At 32.7% G+C, this 19305-nt stretch overlaps 2 protein-coding genes across 5 annotated transcripts; one reads left to right on the top strand and one right to left on the bottom strand.

Annotated features, from left to right (window-relative positions):
• The first annotated feature begins 2135 nt into the window (after positions 1-2135).
• Positions 2136-12032, top strand: LOC128163170 (calmodulin-4-like). Of its 4 annotated transcripts, none has more exons than XM_052826716.1 (4): positions 2136-2264; positions 8814-9003; positions 10581-10672; positions 11686-12032. In XM_052826716.1, exons 1-4 carry the CDS (start codon positions 2233-2235, stop codon positions 11900-11902), a joined length of 531 nt encoding a protein of 176 aa, XP_052682676.1. In that variant the 5' UTR covers positions 2136-2232; the 3' UTR covers positions 11903-12032. The 4 variants fall into 4 exon arrangements, with proteins under 4 accessions (XP_052682676.1, XP_052682683.1, XP_052682670.1 ...); XM_052826723.1 differs by lacking the exon at positions 2136-2264 and adding an exon at positions 6479-6671; XM_052826710.1 differs by lacking the exon at positions 2136-2264 and adding an exon at positions 7395-7678.
• A 1159-nt stretch (positions 12033-13191) lies between these two features.
• On the bottom strand, positions 13192-19268 carry LOC128175924 (F-box only protein 16-like). Its single transcript, XM_052841840.1, has 8 exons — positions 19070-19268; positions 18846-18881; positions 18379-18585; positions 17200-17364; positions 16603-16784; positions 15981-16095; positions 14880-15087; positions 13192-14404 (listed from the first exon to the last, which is right to left on the bottom strand). Exons 1-8 carry the CDS (start codon positions 19139-19141, stop codon positions 14337-14339), a joined length of 1053 nt encoding a protein of 350 aa, XP_052697800.1. The 5' UTR covers positions 19142-19268; the 3' UTR covers positions 13192-14336.
• Positions 19269-19305: the final 37 nt, after the last annotated feature.

The following is a 19305-nucleotide window of genomic DNA, read 5'->3' on the forward strand; positions in this document are numbered from 1 at the left end:
TATATATATATATATATATATATATATATATATATATATATATATATATATATATACCACATATTGTCAACTTTTTTTTAAAAATTACTCAAAACTGCAGATTATGTACAAGTATATTGTTTCAACGCATACCTAAATAGATCATTTTCCTAGGTTATTTCGTATTATTCATCGTAATTATAAATAAGAATGGTTGACAGTGCTAATTATTATAAAAACAATCTGATATTCTCAAAAGGCAAGTTATCTCTCTCTCTTTGATCACAGTTCGTATGATAGTATGTGTAAAAATACATTAAAAATCTAGATATGATTTTTTTTATTCAAAAATGGTCGAATTATAGAAGCTAAAACAATTGTACCGTAGAGTATTTGCAGTTCTTTAACCTTTCATAAATTGCCACACTGCTTGATTTGGTTTTCAAAACTAAACGTTTAAACCAAATTGAATATTTTTTTTTTAAAATGATAACATTTAAATGATAACGTTTAATGTTGTCGTGATTCTGTGATAAGAACTTGTGCCTTAATTACGAGACAATAGTCATAATAAAGATTTTTTATCGTGCTTTTTTATTAATTATGTTATATCGTAATTACGATTTTCTTTTCTTTTCTTTTTTTTTTTGGGGGGGGGGGGGTCTGTAGTTACAAAATAGTAAAAACAGCCTCGTTTCTAGTTATGAAGAGATATTTTTTGCGTATGTTTTTTTTTTCTTTTCTTCTTAATCCATCAACACTAATTTAGGCTTTGAATATGACCAAATTCATATTTACTCATACTATACGATGTCTTCCTTCCATTATGTTTCTCCTTTTTTTATGCTGATAGTTGGTCTCATGCTCATACTGTAATATATATTACATTACTTTGACATTTTTATGATGATGAGTTGTCATTATATATATATTATTAATATTATTAATAAGACGATGTATCAGCGCAAAATGGAGAAGTAAGAACATAACACTTGGTGTACACCTAAAATGACAAGGCATAAACATGTAAAGGCGAACTTAAACACTAAAAATTAAAAAAAGGGTTCATGGATGAAATCCTTATACCTGTCATTCTAATTTACATTTTAATGTTATGGCCTTCAAATGGGAGGTTCTGTAGAGTCAGTTCAAAATAGTAAAATAGTGTTAAAGTGTATTTATATATACAGTTTAAAAATCTCTCTTAACTTCTGACAGATTATAATGTCAAAGTTAAATCAGATTTTGTTCTCCTCCTTCACCCCCCCCCCCCCCCCCCCAGCAGCAGTTTTACTGTCTAGTTTTGCTCATTTATACATTCTCTTTCAGAAAACAATTTTTTAATCAATATTTAATATTTGTACTCAAAATAAACAGCTGTGACAACACAATGATTCAGTTACAGCATGTACATTAATCCTATAGGGCCCGACAGACGTCAAATCATGAGAAAATGTTACTCTTTCTTTAGGGCTCATACAGATACATTTATCATATGAAACTTAGACAAAATAATTTATTTCGTGTTGATGCAGCATAATTATGACCATGATTGATTATTATTCATTTCCCCGAATCTAGTGTTTTTATATAATTTATTGCAAAGAACAACCAATTTACCTATTTGAAAAAAACCCCACCAAACAAGTCATGAAATGCACAGAAACCAAGGTTTGTGTTTTAATTACTATAATAGTTTGATTGACTGAACATTATTTATTCTAAAACTGTTATTAAACAAATTCTACAACTTATCGTAATATGTGTCTTTTTTTATTATTGATCTTGTCCATTCAGGGACAGAAAAGACCGGACATAACCTCTTTCAATACTTTTGCAGTCCAGCTAATATAAGATATTTTGGATGAGGCGGATCTTATAACTTCATGAGAACATCAGGAAAAATATATTGAACTGGTCATGACCGTGATAAAAATATGTTGTTGACAATACCTGTGCAGTATGGTCATGAACACGACCTAAATTATCAGATAAACTTATCTTGTATGTGTATAGTAAAATGAAAATACACAGGCGAGATCTTGACATTTGTTTTTTACTTCTCGCTGCAACGTTTACTGTTGCAGTGAACTACTTTCTTCCTCCCAGCTGTTACACCTGTATCGGTGTAATTAAGCGTCGTCTAGAACCAGGTAAGTAATCGTTGTTGTTTTATTTTCCGAGGACGTTGGATATTTTTAAGCCACCCTGTATTTATTTATTTACACCTTTATCATTTTCCGGAATTCCCTTATGTCAAAGCTGATGATGGGCAACAAATGCTGGTAAGGGTTTCATTAGCTATGTGTACGTACGCCATAGAGACGTACGTCTCTAAGTGGAGTTAATAGGTATTTGCCAATAATAGGTAGTTTAGTCACTAATTAGGGCCGAGAAACTATGGTTTACCTTTGATTTTATAAAATGATTAATTTGAATACGATCAATTGAGGCCACCTGTTTCAGTTAGGTTAGTTTATTATACTTACGGAAGTTGAGTTGGGATTGTTTTAGATATGGTGTGATTCTGTTGTAGATATCAATGTATAATAACACAACTTAGGCCTATTCACATAAGTTGGCGCTCGTGAGCATGAATTTTGCAAGAGATATATTCTGTTTGATCTCTTTATCATAACGCACTGGACCTTTATGATATAGTAGTTTGTGTTTGAACATATTTTATTATGCAAAATAATATTTACATAATAGGATTGGGCAGCAGGCAAAGCCTATTTAAGCCTTCTCCACTAGGTACAAGGTAGTCATATGTATAAAATACAAGAATTGTGGAGTTAAATGATACAATTAAGAATACATGATTTTTTTGTGTAGCAAAGTGAACAAAAGAAAAAAAGAAGGGAAAAAAAAGATAAAATTGACAAAACCGGTTATAACAAAAGTAGAACAGAATTATCAAGTTTTGTCAATAAGGTTACAGCATATATATATAAATATAGGTATATTCATAATTTTGTTTACATTTTCAGTATATGTGTTAATTACATTATTTTCTTTACACAAATCTTCTGGATTTTTTAATGTATTCATGTACAAGCTTGAACAATTTAACATTTTCATCATATGAAACATCATTATCTCCATACAGTAATAGATCTAAGGTAATTGGTTTTTGGAGATTTAACATAGATATTTGATGAAAGAAACAATTTCTTTCATCATTATATTTTGGGCACTCAAAGAAAAAATGATTTGCATTTTCAGTATGAAAACCACAATAATCACAAACAGAATTTTCTCGAATAAAATCACAAAATAAGTCAGCATTTAAACTGCTAGCATTATTTCTTAGTTGACAATGTATAATGTTTTCCCTCCGATTCCCTAAATTAAAAAGTTTTGTTGGAGTCTTAAAAAAATATTTCTTAATAGCATTTGAAAAGCAAGCCAACTTTGGAAGACTTCTAATAGCTAGTGGAAGATCATTCCATAGCTTAACTGTAGATGGTATGAAACTTTTTAAATAAGATGTTGTTCTGGCTTGAGGGATAGTGTAAGTAGATTCATCATGATTTCTTAAAGGATATGGGGTTATAGGTGGAATACATGGTTCTAAAAGATTTTCAAGGTAAGTAGGTACCATGTGGTTTACCATCTTATAAAACAAAATTAACTTGTGCACTTTTCTTCTTTCTGATAACATATCCCATCCCAATTCATAATACAACTTTGTTCTAGAGGAATTGATTCTTAAGCCTGTGATAATTCTAGCTGCTGTGATTTGAACATCTTCTAAAAGATCTGATTCCCTGTCATTGCAGTTGTCCCAAATAACATCGCCATATTCTAAAACAGGTCGGATAAAGGACAGATATATTTTTATTAATGCATCGCGACAAAGTGTGTGTTTGAGCATACGCAACATGTTTAATCTACTACAAGCCTTTTCATATATGCCTTGTATATGTAATTTCCAGTTTGCATCAGACTGGAAATTAAGTCCTAAATGAACATGATTATTTTGTATTGTAATATCAGGACCATTATTACCAAATTTAATAGTAGGATGAGGAATATTTTTCCGAGTAAAGTTTAAGTTTATAGTTTTTTTAGGATTAAAATCAACCATCCATTTTTTGGACCATTTATCTAACTTGTCGAGATCCTTTGTTAGAGAATCTGCTGCTTCCATAATATCCTGATCAACAATAACATAGAGTGATGTGTCATCAGCAAATAGTCGAACATTATTGGACAAGTCAGAGGCAATATCATTAATGTACAATAGGAATAAGAATGGCCCTAACACTGATCCTTGTGGGACACCAGAGTTAGTAGGACCCAATGAAGATGTAAAACCATCTAAGACTACCTTTTGTTTTCTATTCCATAGATAATTTTTTACCCAGTTAATAATTTGACTTGAAATGCCATGACATGATATAGTAGTTGAGTCATTATAACATCCTTTTCCTCAAAATACGATAGTTTTAAATTTCCTTTTACAGTAAATCGTCTATAAACAATTTAGGACTTTTCCAAACTTTGGAAACACTATTCTCTTTTGAGAACTGGACAAGCAAGGCCTTCGTAGTCTTGGGTGAAGGCTATATGCCTGTTCACTTTTCGAAAGAGAATATGAAAACCTCGGTTAGGTCTCGTGTTTTCTTTTATCACGTTAACTTCGTCATGTACTTATTATGACGAATTAGTTATTTATAGGTAATTTCCATTATCATAAAGATTATGGAACCTTCACAAATCCGGTTTTTATTTTTGAAGGTGTTATTAAAAGACAAAAGATATCATGGAGATAATAAAAAAGCAATGACTTTTTAAACGTCAATTTATGACGCGGTGATGTTTCATATGCTTGACGTGACAAAAATTGCTTATGAATTGAGTCTTACCATGAAATTCTAAACAATTTTCAATTTAAACTTGATAAATGTTTTAGAATATTTTTGTATTTACAATGCAACGCGTTTAATATAGCACAAAGCATTTTGATATATTAAGCTTGGGTCATCTTTAGCGCCAAGGTGTGTCATTACTACGGGCGGTGAAATCGGAACTTTCTATTTCAACCTGTCGTCCGAAAGAAGAGGTTTTTTTTAAATAAAATTTAAACTTAAACTTCCCACAGACTTCCTGGGGTTTCAATTTAAGCCCCCCCCCCCCCCCCCCCCACCGATTGAGTTTGCATCTGACTGTGATTAACATTTTGACAGCTGAAAAGTGCATATATATATATATATACTCAAAGGGCTAATTCTAGCTTATTTTAGATTGGCCTGTTGTTTAAATCGCTTTGAACCAGCAAAATCAAAAGAAGTACATCCGTTCAAAAAAAACACAACACAGGACTTTCGTGAACTTAAGGCGATACATTAACAAAAACAGCTTATACATGTACATGTATATAGACATTGAGTAATAAATTACGCCATCGAGCCAAACAAAACTATATTGTTTGATGTTAAAAAGCAGGAAGCTGTTAAATATATACCAGTTTGTCTGAAAGACTTGCCATGTAAATGATCTTCTTTGAAAAGAAGGCATATCAAATATTCTGTTCCATACCAAACTCCCATATTATTTGAAACAAACCGTATATCATTAAGTTTAATGTTTATCGCATCAAGATTGGCCAATTTTTATGCTTGCATTTTAATATTAAATGTACCTATACGAGTATACAAACTCAATGAACGAAATCTAGAAGTTTTGATTTTTCAAGAAGTTGACAAAACAAAACACACAAATTGCATGTCTTAACATCGCATACATGTACATGGTGGAGTGATCACGTGACAAATACGTTTCAAAATACTAGTTCACTAAGTTCGAAAGCTTTTAATTGGTGCCCCAAAAAACTAAAAGTCTTAATTTGTGAATTTTGTCTCGTTTCCTTTTAAACTGATTAGATTTGCTGTTAGTTTTTATGTGTGGAATTAACAAAGAGAAACGAAAAGAATTCCCCCAACACAAATTTGCTTGATGGGAATTAAAGTCTCGAGGTTGAGTTGCAACGATCGAGTTTGCGAGCGTTTCTAAGATTAAGCGTATTGAATGATTTCATCATCAGAGTGATTTTTGAAAAGTCGGACAGACTTTGTGTATATCGTAAGTTAAAATCATTGATTTGGTACGCTTGAAATTCATTCTGAATGATATTCCTGTACAAGAGAACCGTTGTCTACAAACAATATTGGTTAATGGCAAGAATGAACTCCGAGGGTGAATCTGTGCAATCATATCAACAAATTGTTATATTTATAGGTCATACATTAATCATTTTATTTGCTGGTGTCATCTAAGTGTTTGATTAGATAAGAATTATTTAGTCCAAGATGAAATAGAACAAGTAATAGATAAACACAATGTGCGTATATAATATGATTAAAATACTCCATTATGGAACAGTTCAATATTTGTTCAACAAGTGTTGAATCCTCGAGAGTATACACGTGCACATTTATTTATACATGAATTAATAACTGCGGTTTCTGGGGTTCGGGTGGAAAGAAGATCAGTGCGAATACTAGCAGTCTAAAATTGGCAGAGCTCAACTAGTGTGTGGCTCTTATATATCACGAGTTTCCGATGAACCAAGTCAAGGGACTATAGAATTTTTTTTATCCTTATTGATATAAAAAGTGTTATTATTCAGTACATTTCATTACTCTCTTTCGGTACAAGATGGCGAGCAGGCAACAAGCTTCCTTGACGTACGTAGCAGTTTCATAAATTTAATTGCTCTTTTTTTTATGCGTTGGATTCCTAATAATGTTTATCATTTTATAGAAGGTTTGAAAAGGTTAATTTGACGATTTCCCATATTTTTATGAACAGTTGTTGTCTTATTACCTCAATATGTTATTTGATTGAAATGCATTTGCATTTTAAAAACATGCAGAAATATCTTATATATAAATGAAAAATAAATTTATAGATGATTAATATTTCAGCGACAAAAAATATAAAATATTTCGTTGAAAAAAAAAGATGCTGCACAAGTTCAGTAATAAGGTTTTTAGTTCAGTTTCCCTAGCAAAAAGAATCATTTCTTATTTTAAAAAGAATTGTAAGTCAAACGTGTGGGGGGGGGATGCAATTCTTACAGCTCGTCTTATACAGCTATAAATAATATGCCGACTTGATAATGCACAAGCTGTCGTCAAACTATATACCGTATTGATTAAACATACAAATAGACAAGTTCAATGCTGTTACTATAGAAATTCGGTGGTTGTCTTTAAACAGTGAGATTTAATCTCACTATACCTTTTTTCATCAGTTCAACATTGCTACTCAGTATTATGTAGCGAGAAAAAAAATCGTTAATATCTATTATTTATGAATCAAACTGTCTGCATGATAAAGATGTCTGGTTGAATACAACAGCCACCATGCATGACGAATATTTTTTATTAATATGTGATACATTTTAAAACGTAATCCGATGAGAGAGGGTGTCTCTTAGGGAGAAAGCACTTTATGAGTGAAACAATTAATTCATACACGAGTTCTGAATTGCTGCATGGCTTTCGGATACAGCCACAGCGCACAAAGACCTTTCACCAAATGATGTGTGATGCGAGGCATAGCGAGAGCCCGAATAGAGCGAGCTTACGGGAGAGAGACCGAGGTAGCATCTGCTGAGCTTTGTAGTCAAACCTATAGGGGGACTGTTACCAATGGGAGGAAAGAAATCTAAGTATCAAAATATTGAGGGGTAGGTACACGTACTATGTTCGGGGAAAGGGGGCGTGCAATTTTCCTCTCGCGTGCATTTTTACAAAATATCATCATTTTTGCTTAAAACCTATAACAGTAGATGTTTTGTCTATTAGACCGTACAAAGGTTTAATATGTTAACACTACTACTTGTTATGTATAATGGCATAAATATTAATGCTTGCACGAAGGGTTTTATCTTTTTCTTATAACAAAAAAGGCAGAAATATTTTGTGAAATTTTGCAGACAATAGTAAAAGAATGTGCATCATGCATAAAAGGAGAAATCGATGTTTGCGATAAATATTACGTCTGCATCGCGAATAATAAATCCACGTTCCAATCTTTTTGGTGCAATTTGAACGAGTAGCTTAACAGATTATTAATTACCAAGGGCAGGTCATAAGTTGACTTTAACGTATTGCATATAGCTGCAGGTGGAAAGCAGGTCTTGAGTTTAACATTGAATTGACGCTTTGATGTTTAATTATACATGTATTAGAAATCTCCATAGACCTGTCGTACAATTGAAATGCGTTGCATTTTTACATACAACAAAAAACATTATCATCTAAAAAAATCAGGCCCATTACTTCAGTTATAGTTTTCATTATAAATGATATATCTATAACGATTTTGAAGGGGGGGGGGGGTATACGAAGGACACTGGTGCTTGTTAACAGGACACCCAAGCCCCCCCCCCCCCTTTTACCTCATAAAACAGAAGACCCATTGGGGTCTGTCTAATAGAATTATATTTAAAAACATATCAAATTATTTTTGTTTAAATTACATTAATTTTTTTTTTTAAATACCCCGTTTCCTTTTGCACATAATTGGGTTGGGGTGGGGGAGGGGGTGAGTCCTGTCAAGAAGCACCTTTGGGATAGGAACTTATAGTACACCTAGGTACTAAGGTCATGACATTGCGGAAATAATTTTTTGTGGGACCTCTCTCTCTCTCTTTCGTCACGAGATACGTATCCTTGAAGTAAATTTTTTTACGCATTGTGTTGATCGGCGGAAGTATCAGTGCATGAAACCAGTTACCTATATTGTATGCATAGAGACCTTCACCGAAGAGATTTTATATCAGGGATGGCATTAAACTTTTTCAATTATTTTAATGACAGTAAATGCACGTCAGACAAAGATGAAGCTTACCAAAAGAAGGGAGGGGATCCTAACCCTGACGACTACGAGAAGTTGTACTTTAAGGCGGAGTTTACGGCGATGGACAAGGAGAACCGAGGGAAACTGACCACCTCGGAGTTCGTCAAACTAATGATGTTCCTGGGGTACGGAGAACGATGGAAAGTAGATGTAAGTAGGCATTATAATTCATGCGTACATATGGTCTAATGATTTTTTTTTTCAAGTACTAGTATGTACATGAATAGAGTATAATTACTCTTGATGTTTTTTATTCTATATGGGAAATTTTTAAAAAGGCCTACCGCTTTAAATGTTTTAAATCCCCTATATAACCACCTCCACCTGACCCACAATACCAACTTTAAAGATCATATCTATATTAAAAGTTATTTGGTTAGTATTGTAGGTTCGGTGAATGGGGATGGTTAAGGGGGATTTAAAACTATTTTTTAAGCAATAGGCATTTCTCTCGAATTCACTTGTAGATAAAATATCATGTAAACTATTTGAGACAGTGGTGCTGTTAGCACCAGTTAGGAATTTAATATTGGCGGGGGGGGGGTTGCTTGTCAAAATATTTCCAAACAGGTACAATCAAATGTGCCTTAAACGAATCCAATCAATCTACGTGTCCCGATCTTTACGAAATAACTCTATATTATTTCATGTTTTTTAAAAGTACAACCGACTAGACTTTGACATAAATAAAATTAACTCTACTGATTTTATAGGCCTATATGATATATGTGCGTTGTAACAATGCACATTACAAAATATATTTCTCATGTTCATAATATGATGAAGTCAGGAAAAGGATTTTAAGATTTTCACCGCATACTTTTTTGGGTGGGGGGGGGGGGGGGGTGGTACGGTTATACAGAAAAGTTCAATGTATCTACAAAATTAATGTAAATTGTACACATACCCGGTAATGCAATCTTCGAAGCAATACTTTTTCAGAATCCAATTGCAAAAACTACTTCAATATAAAACGTTCAAAGCAAATTAAACTTAGTTACATGTAACATAAAATATGAATAGTATGCAGGTTATATATATCGACTCTGATATTTACTTCTAATTAAGTGAGGGGGGGGGGGGGTCAGTGCAGCTTAAATTGAAGACAATCTTTAGTGTATCCGTTTCCATCCACCATAGTCACAATTTGAGCTAAAAATAATGGAAATTAAAACTGGGAAAAAGATCCCACAATTCTTTGTTGTGTATACAAGACTCGTGCCATGGTAGTTACATAGCCAGTGCATACTGGTAAAACAGGTTTTACTAATGATATTGTTCAATATTCCAGTTAATTATTTAAACTTTTTCTATTATTTGTTACTCCAAAGTATGTACTTTTTCATGCTTTTTTCTACCCAGCAACCTTTATGTAAAAAAAACCCCCCAAAACGCAACATTAACATAAATATTTATAACAAAGGATTAACTCTGTATCTCACGTATATCTCAACTTTAGCTGACCATTCGAAATATCTTGTTTTAGCATTGTACAATGCGCATATATACTGTATATCAGATTTTTCCGCGTGTATCCAATTTCAGCATTGTTCGCGACGATTTCTGAATTGCGGAAATTATATCTTGTTTTAGCATTGTACAATGCGCATATACCGGTATATGCATAATTTGAACATATTCGGGAGTGTGCCCCTTTTACTAGCTAATAATTAGGATTTTGAATGTCAATTTTCATCGCATTACTGCATGTATTTCCCGTTTTGCAGGAGCTGTTGAAAGCTGTTAATCCAGAAGGAGATGGGTATATAACCATTGATGAGTTCTACTCAGCTATGAAACGTCCTGGAGTCACAGAAGGGTAGTTTTAGTACATTATACTTCATACGAATGTCTGCATACAAAGTTTTTTGCTCACCCATGCATAAAGCTGGTGAGTATGGTGTTCTGATGGGCCACTTCGCCCTTCGCACTTTCTCCTTTAAAGCGGAGATGCAAGATAGCGAAGGAACGAAAGTGCGAAGATGCGACTGCGAAGCGTGAAAATGCAAAGGTAAAAGTTCGAGGGTGCGCAGGCGAAATAGCGATACTGCTATCGCTCCTTCGCCTTCGCACTCTCGCCTTCGTACTTTCTCCTTCGACTTTTTATGTTTGTGGGACTGTCTATCGTTTAAAAATAATTTTAGCTGTATAAAATGACATCTGCGGCAGAAAACGAACTTTTGAGAATTTATTTTCAATTCAACCGCCTGTGCAGATCCATATTTTTTTTCTAGGTGAAGGGTCCGAGGGATACTTGTATGTGCCGTGGGGGTGGGATGCATATTTTTGATAATTATACTAAGTGATCCACTTAGTCAATGTCAATCATACGCAGTTGGCACATAGCATTCGATAGAAAAAGTACCTCCATGCAAGGTTGTAAAAATGAAGCACCAATCTCTCTGCCAATTTAAAAATTCATGTAGTATTTCTAGAAAATCTTTTAGCACATTCTTGTATTAACTTTTCACATGATGTTCTTTTAAAGTATTTAAACTAAATAATTACCCGTAGAAGGTGCATTCAAGTTTGACTGACAGTCAAATAAGACCCACTTTTTAAAAAAAAAAGTCCTTAATATATAGTTTGCTCATGTTCCGTCTCAAATGTGTCAAAAAGGGGTCACAACAGGGATATATTCAGACAGGATTAGGATTAGGATTTTTGGCGATTACTAGCATATTTAAGATAGCAAGTTGTGTTACATGTAAAATTGATGCCCAAATAAGCAATGCAGGCCATGGGTCTCTTGATTTAATAATGTTGCTGTTATTTATGAAATAGTAGCAAAAAAACTAAGCAAATAAATGCATTATTTTATCATCAATCAAGCACATCGCGACTACGAGACATATTCTTCAAGTTTGACGACAACAAAGACGGCCGAGCAACGAAGGAACAGATTCTGCAAGGCTTTGCAGACATGGGAATTGAAGTTGACGACGAAATCAAGGAAAAGATCAACAAACTGGATACCAATAACGATGGTAAAGTGGCCTATCAGGACTTTGTAAAAAGCCAGCTGTTGACGAAAGGAGTCCTCAAGTAGCAAACGACAATTAGGAGAAATTTATACTTACAAATGACTATTCTCCGGGTGCGGCTACATGTGTGCAATGAAGGATATTTTTCGGTGTCATGGGCAAACGTGTTTATAATTACATTGAAAGAGCTAGGACTCGTGTGGAAAAGGGGACCATTTAAGTATTTTGTCTTTTATGATATTTTTTTTTATATTTTATTATCTCTGCCTTGTTTTGAATTACTTTTAATATCCAGTATTTTGTTTTTAATATATGTTTGCAAGCTTTATTGAATAAAACCTCAATTTGCAAAAAATCTCACTTCTTTCAACGAGGAATGTCATGTTTATCTCGTGTTTTCCGACAGAAAGCACATGGGCCAAGCCCGTTTTAACATTAATTTCAATGTAAACATAATTATGGTTACATTGGAATTCATGCTAAAACGGGCTTGGCCCCTGTGACAGAAAGGTTTCTCAGGGTAACCAAAATCATGACCTTGTTAACTTTTTGACACTTTTATTTATTTACAATGTATGTTATATTTACGTTTGCGACAGTCAAATCATATATATATATAAATCAAAAAAAAAGTCTTAGTGGTCGGACAAAATATAGAAAACTTAAATGATTAAAATCACAAAGTCAGAGCGCTTATAGAGACAGACTAAAATCTACACGCCCCGTTTATCGATTGGTCGAAATCTACAGCGACTGAAACTGACAAGAAAATGACAGGACAGATATTGACACGCCCTGTTTATCGATTGGTCCAAACCTGCAGCGACCTTGGAAAAATCACGGACTGCACGAAATAATCATGACGGTGTCAGACTCAAGTCTCACAGGAGACGATTTGGCTGTTTGTTTTAGCTAACGTACTTACGTATATTAACAGTAATTTAGTAAATTTTACTTACTTTTCATAATCAATTTATCAATTATAGCTAATAGAAAGATGTTAATATAACGCGGGTTATGTATTTTTTCTGCAATGTCGCTATAAAATAAATAAGAAAAATTACTCTGATTCTCAAAAGATTCACAGCTTCTCAAAAGATTCACAGCAACACCAGGTGTGTGCAGTGCTGCTTAAAAATTGATGAGCCAATCTATTACCGGAAATCAACCGTACAAGAAGGAAACGTACAAATATATGTCAACAGTAATTACTGTGTACATACATCTGTAATAAAGTAACAATTTAACACATTTTGTTTAACATACCAATAGTTAATAGGATGCAAGAGAGAAGGAATTACCGATAAGCTATGATTTTATCAACATCAAAATGCATCAACGACTGAACACAGCATGAATCTGTACTAAAGCATTTAATTCCAACAACATTCATGCAACATTGTATATTTATGTAATATCAAAATCGTAGAGGCTCATTTACATACACTTATACATATATAAATTTACAGAAACCATAATTTTATAACAGTTGTAAGGTCAAACATCATATACCAGTACATACAAATTTAAAATAAATAACGTTTAGAAAAATTTTTTGAGGAACGTCTATCAAAATAGAGAGAAAAAAATTATCAAAACTTTATCAAGGTAATTTAAAAAGATAAATAAATCCATGAGATTTCATTTGGGAAAAACAAAAATTTCTAAAATTATCCATAAGTTGACCTTATTTATAGTTCATAAAGAAAGAACAAAACCCTTAAAAAAAAAACTATTAGCAAAAAAATCCCCCAGACTAAATACATGTTTCAGCATCTGTATATCATATCTGTATATCATTACATGTATATCATTAATTCATACCAAATATCTGAAGTTCAACGATCTACATCATATTCTAAGTAAATTAGTAATACACGAATAGCTCTTTGCCAGAGCTAGAAGCACAGTGTAATTATACATACATGTACTAAATATAGATTTATAAAACATATGTTTGTTCACCATAAAAAAGACGAGCTGTGGAATAAGCAGTGTTTTTCTATCCTTGATATAAATTGTGACCCAAAATTTATGTAGGGTTATACTATTATAAGAAATTAAAAGAAATTGACTTTACACTTAAGTGTGGGACAATGTGTACATATTACATTGGACGGTATGCTGTGGATGGAATGTTTTTGTAACACAGACAATAAATACAAGTACATTTGTACTACATAAAAATAAATATCATAATAAAAGGACTAATAAATCAGAAACAGCTTTAAACTAATCTACTAACCCGCAGTAACAGTGACATCTACATCCTGGAAGATCTACATAAAAATAATATTTTACACACTTCCTCAAGTTGTAAAATTACACTTAATTTCGATAATTCACATACATATGAACATCTTATCTAGGTTCTCTCTCCACAAACAATCCAATACACGAATCCTTTCTTCTTGCCCATATATGTATGACATTGATTTTGACAAAAACATATGGATATATATGAAATGTCCAAATTCTGAAGACATAGACCGGGATATTCTATATTTCCTCTTCAGAGTCCATTTCATCTGGAACTGTCCATGGCTTCTCGGGGAACAATCTGGCAGCTACAAAGTGATGAGCAATATGTTACAAAGGTAAAATAATCAGCAATAATTCAACACATCAAAATAAAATTCTAAGATAAAAATTAAATACTGTATGCAGGGTTATTACCGGTAATATTTTTGCCCCATGTTATTTTCGTTCTTCTTCACTTGCAAACGGTTTTGCTTTGTCTTGAATTGGCCCGCCCAGAGTTGTGTTTAAAGATATATAACTTGAGAAATTGGAATATGTCCAGTCTTAAATTCACCAGATTACAATGACAGCAAAGGGGGCGAAAATAAAACAGTGGCGAATATTTCACTGTTTACAGTAAGTTGACAGAAACATTAACAAAAACTTTCATGTAATGTCAAGGCAGATTGATCAAGTATTATGGAGAAAGTCAATCTTATGCAAAAAATAGCAACTACTTCTTCTTGTGAATGAAACTCTGTATTACAACCTAAGGTTAAACAAAATGAAAATAATACTTACTGGGAGGATCTCGTTCTGATCTTGCTGTGACAGGTCTTGAGCCAGATTTAATCGGTGAAAATGTGTGTGTAGAGTTTGTGTTATTGCGAGTTGGACTTATGTTGCGCTTATTCTTGTCTAAGACCTTGGCCTCAAATGACACGTAGGGTGAGGTCATGGTCGCCCACTGAGGTCGCTGTCCAATTGTTGAATCCTCGCTATACAATTGCTACAATAAAAACAAGTACCAGTACTCTATTATGTATTTTTAATGCCATGATGCTCAGATTTCCGTTTTTGCTACAAATGATCAATCAAGATGGTTTTAGTTTTACACAACATGTATAGAAAAATCTAATTTAATATGAAACAAAAGTATTTACGCAGGAATATGGTGATTCTTGAACAGGGTAAAATTAAATCCATAGTGTAATTGGAGACATAAATAACACAGATTGGCAACTCCCCCATTAGCGTGTTTTGTTGTTGAAAAATGTTACAGGACCAACCTTACTTTGAGAACTACATATTAGTAAACTGAGATAATGATCTTAAACCAAAAGTGTATTGTTTTTATGAAAAATGTGCATGGGTTTAAGACATTTTTTAAACAAAAATATGAAAAAATAAGATTAATATATAGAAAATATATTGGCCAGCTATAAAACGTCGACGAAATCTCCAAAGACGAGTAGCCAATTGCCTCCTAAAATTCCTTTTAATATTGTTTATAAGACATAAACTAATGAAAATATAATATTTTGAATGTTTTGGTAATAGGTTTTAGCTGTTTATATTTCAATACAATTGTTTATTAGAAAGATATACTAATTTAAACTGGGAATACTTTACAATAGGGACGGTGAGATTTCGATCAGTTGCCAATCTCTGTTATTTATGTCTCTGGTGAAATTTTCCAAATCTACAGTATTTTTTTAAATTAAGGTATTCTAGCATAGTCTAAATTTTCTATCAGATTGAAACCCACTAGCTAATAAATGTTTACATTTCATTTTCTGGCTTTTGAAGAAATTGTTACAAAGAAAAATAATATGAATAATCATTATCAGTACTGGTATTACAGTATTATATACACTATATATGACTTTAACTAGCTCTTACAGATAATGACTGGGATTTCCTAGTTTGGTTCATAACATTGGTTCCTGTTTTAATTTTGCTCCTGGCATTCTTTGCAATCTCATCTGCTTCATAACCATAGTAACCTCTGTCTCGTCTGTAAATCATTGAAAGAGATTTTTAAATGAATAATTATCATAATGTAATAAACAGAGAAATTGAGATTTATTTTGCAGTGCTTTCAACCAATTAAAAAAACTCCCTTTTATTAAGGACATCCTTCATTCAGATACTGTAAATTCCTAATTAAACGAGAAATTTATATCTATTTATATTTTTACGTAAAATCGTGAGAAGCACGCCGCAAGGATTTCAAAACCTCCCCATTATTTTCTGAGAGTTGGGAACTGTAAGAAATATGGATAAAAGTCTCGCATTCCCGAATTTATATTCTCGCGATTTGATACAAAACAGCGGGATCATGGAATTAAGTACTCGCATAATATAAGGAATTTACAGTAGTCTGTTGAATAGCAATTTTTTCACTTACTTCACACAATACAAATAGGGAATGTAATTATTCAAAATATCTATAAAACATTCTATAGAACTAATTACATGTTTAAATTTTTTACTTCCTCAGAAATTACAACAATGATCCTACCTCTTTTTGACACTGTCCACAACATCGTCATTATCTAGGACATTGTTACGCCATGTGTCCTTTGGTTTAGGGTCTGAACCTCTCCATGGAATCTTTTTGTCTTTGTCTTTACTGGCTCTGGCTGACTTCACTCGCTTTCTCTCCGTCTCCAGCTGCAGATTCTCAAGCATCAGTGTTGGATCCTAAAAAAAATTCAAGGTATTGTATCTCATAAAAACAAAGACACTCTTTGAGCAAAAAAATCGTCTAAAGATTTTCTCGATCAAAATATGGTTATCAGGCATCAATGACAATTGGCAATATATAATGATGGAGAGTATCGGTAAGTAACAGTGTTTGTTTACTTGCCCTTTTTAGACATTCAGCTCAATTTCCTCTAAATATTTTCCCATTTCTAAAGTTTATTTTTTCTTAAAATACAAAAGAAAATCAAATTCCCATACTAGATAGTTGTTATTTCAAATTTCCCATTCTGAATGCTTGATGCCTAAACATTGCCAGTTCAATTGAACCTGCCCCAGTTTGAAAAAGTCCTGACTCTGATACAATACATACATATCGGATATCAACAAGTGCCATTTTTAGCTATGTTCTTACCCGTGGTCTTAGCACATGGATGTATTTTATATTTTCAATGTAATTTCTCTTCCAAACACCAACTTCATAAGGACTAGGGGTAAATGGCAGAAACCAGCCAAATCGAAGACATTTAGGCATCCATAGAGAATCCGTTTCAGAAAGAGTTTTCCAGTACCAGCTCACCTACATAACAAAAATCATAGATTTAAAAACATATTATGCATTTATATCTATAATCATGGTAAATAAAAATCAATTCATAATAAATGAGTTTGAGTTCTGTATGTTGTTTATGACTTCATCAATGTTTGATGTTAAAATTTAGCTCAGTATTAGAAATAATCAAATCAATCATTCAAGACTCTGATGTGAAAATGACCGCTGTCCTACTGACTGCTAGAGGGCACTGAGACACAATTAACTTACAGCTTATTCTCATCATTGGATATGTTTAGTTCAAGAAAATAACTATGCATATGGTTCATGTACATGCAGTATATCTCCAACAACATATGAGACCTTGTTTTTTCTTGATATATTGTGTTCTACTAGAGTAAACTAGTCTTCAAATGTGCTAATGATTATCTCCTTGCTCTTCCTGGTTTCAAAGTAGAACTGAATCTTAATCATTATGTGTCAACTTGTGTAATTTATAACACTTTTTTATATAATAGTGATTCTGCATTGTTTTGTACAGTTGTGTTCTGATCTTCCTTTACTTTCCATAGTCAATGTTATGGCTCTTAAGGTCCCTCACTACACTTATACTTTTTAAGACACTACGTCACAAGATGGCGATTTAAATGTTTTATTAAACTGTTTATATCGTTCGATTCAGTTGTATATATCGAAGCTCAGTGGTTAAAGTACTCGGCTTCTGAACCGCAGATCATGAGTTTGAATCCGCATGGAGCTTTTGTTCGCGTTTACTGAGTTAAAATTTTGAAAATGTTATTTTCATCAAAAATTGCATATTGTTTTGCCTACTAGACTTAAATACTTCTTATCCATTATGATATCAATCATAATCAATTAATTTTCTGCTGATTTGAGAAAATATTTCAAGGTGTAGTGAGCCATCTTAAACTTGTTTGGTTAGTTATGAAAATCTTTTGACCTCAAAATTGTTTCATTTAAACTCATTTTATCTTTGCAACTGGTAATCTATTATTCATTTATTTAAAAATTTATGCTTACCCTTGCACAACGACTTAAACTTCTTGGATCCAAAAAAGAGAAGATATAAATGGACAAAATTTTAGGAAGTTCTCTGGTAAAGTCTTCACGAATACATGGTACTTTTTCATTTACGATATCTTGTACATATTTCAGTTGTTTTATTTTAGATTTGTTTAGTAGGTCCTCTAAAACTCTCCTTCTTTGTTCATCTGTCCATTTGTCATACTGCAAAAAAGTATTCATGTATTTGATAAATAGAACTTTGCTAAACACTATGTATTGAGAAACATTAAGAGGTCATATACAAATTGTGTTAATCTGTTAGCTATTGCCTTCTTGGACAATGAATTTTTTCGAGAATAATATAAAAAATTAACAATTTCAGAAAAGCAAACCAAGTCTTGAAATATAAGTAGATATGATATTGGAGACTGAAATATCAAACAATGCAACAACTTCATAAATGTTTATACAAATACACATACCCATTTTCCCAACAATGAAAATCTCTCTTCAAAAATCTACAAAATAAAGATAACATGCAAACTAAATCCTAGTGTTAACTGCATTAAATATCCCAGTTGTTACGACATCGCTTCAGTAAATTGATTTGCACAAGGAAATATCAACTCGATACATGTGTAAAAAAAAATCATTCTTGCATGAGACAAACAAAACATGATCGGGCACCTGCCACATTTCTGTTTACCTTGTTATTTGTGTCCTCGTTACTCAGCGGAGTCCATGAACTTTTTATTCGATTTTTTGCAATCATCGACATCTCTAAAAATGAGTTTGGTTCGAAATACTATGCAGAAAATGAAATAATATCCCTAAAAATTAAACCTTTGAAAACCCCTCTGCACCTCCAGTCGCCATTTTGAAGCTATTCTCGTTGCTAAACCGAGATTAAACTAGTTCTTTTATAAGAACCAGTCAAGTAAT

Source organism: Crassostrea angulata, chromosome 1, assembly GCF_025612915.1.
Source record: "Crassostrea angulata isolate pt1a10 chromosome 1, ASM2561291v2, whole genome shotgun sequence".
In the NCBI taxonomy this organism is placed as follows: domain Eukaryota; kingdom Metazoa; phylum Mollusca; class Bivalvia; order Ostreida; family Ostreidae; genus Magallana; species Magallana angulata.

Coding starts and splice junctions, on each gene's coding strand:
- LOC128163170 (XM_052826702.1), top strand. CDS start 8,740: ATGCATAGAGACCTTCACCGAAGAGATTTTATATCAGGGATGGCATTA. Junction 9,004..10,580: donor GAGAACGATGGAAAGTAGAT/GTAAGTAGGCAT, acceptor CCCGTTTTGCAG/GAGCTGTTGAAAGCTGTTAA. Junction 10,673..11,685: donor CGTCCTGGAGTCACAGAAGG/GTAGTTTTAGTA, acceptor TCATCAATCAAG/CACATCGCGACTACGAGACA.
- LOC128175924 (XM_052841840.1), bottom strand. CDS start 19,141: ATGTCGATGATTGCAAAAAATCGAATAAAAAGTTCATGGACTCCGCTG. Junction 16,785..17,199: donor TCCATGTGCTAAGACCACGG/GTAAGAACATAG, acceptor AATTTTTTTTAG/GATCCAACACTGATGCTTGA. Junction 16,096..16,602: donor GTGGACAGTGTCAAAAAGAG/GTAGGATCATTG, acceptor AATGATTTACAG/ACGAGACAGAGGTTACTATG.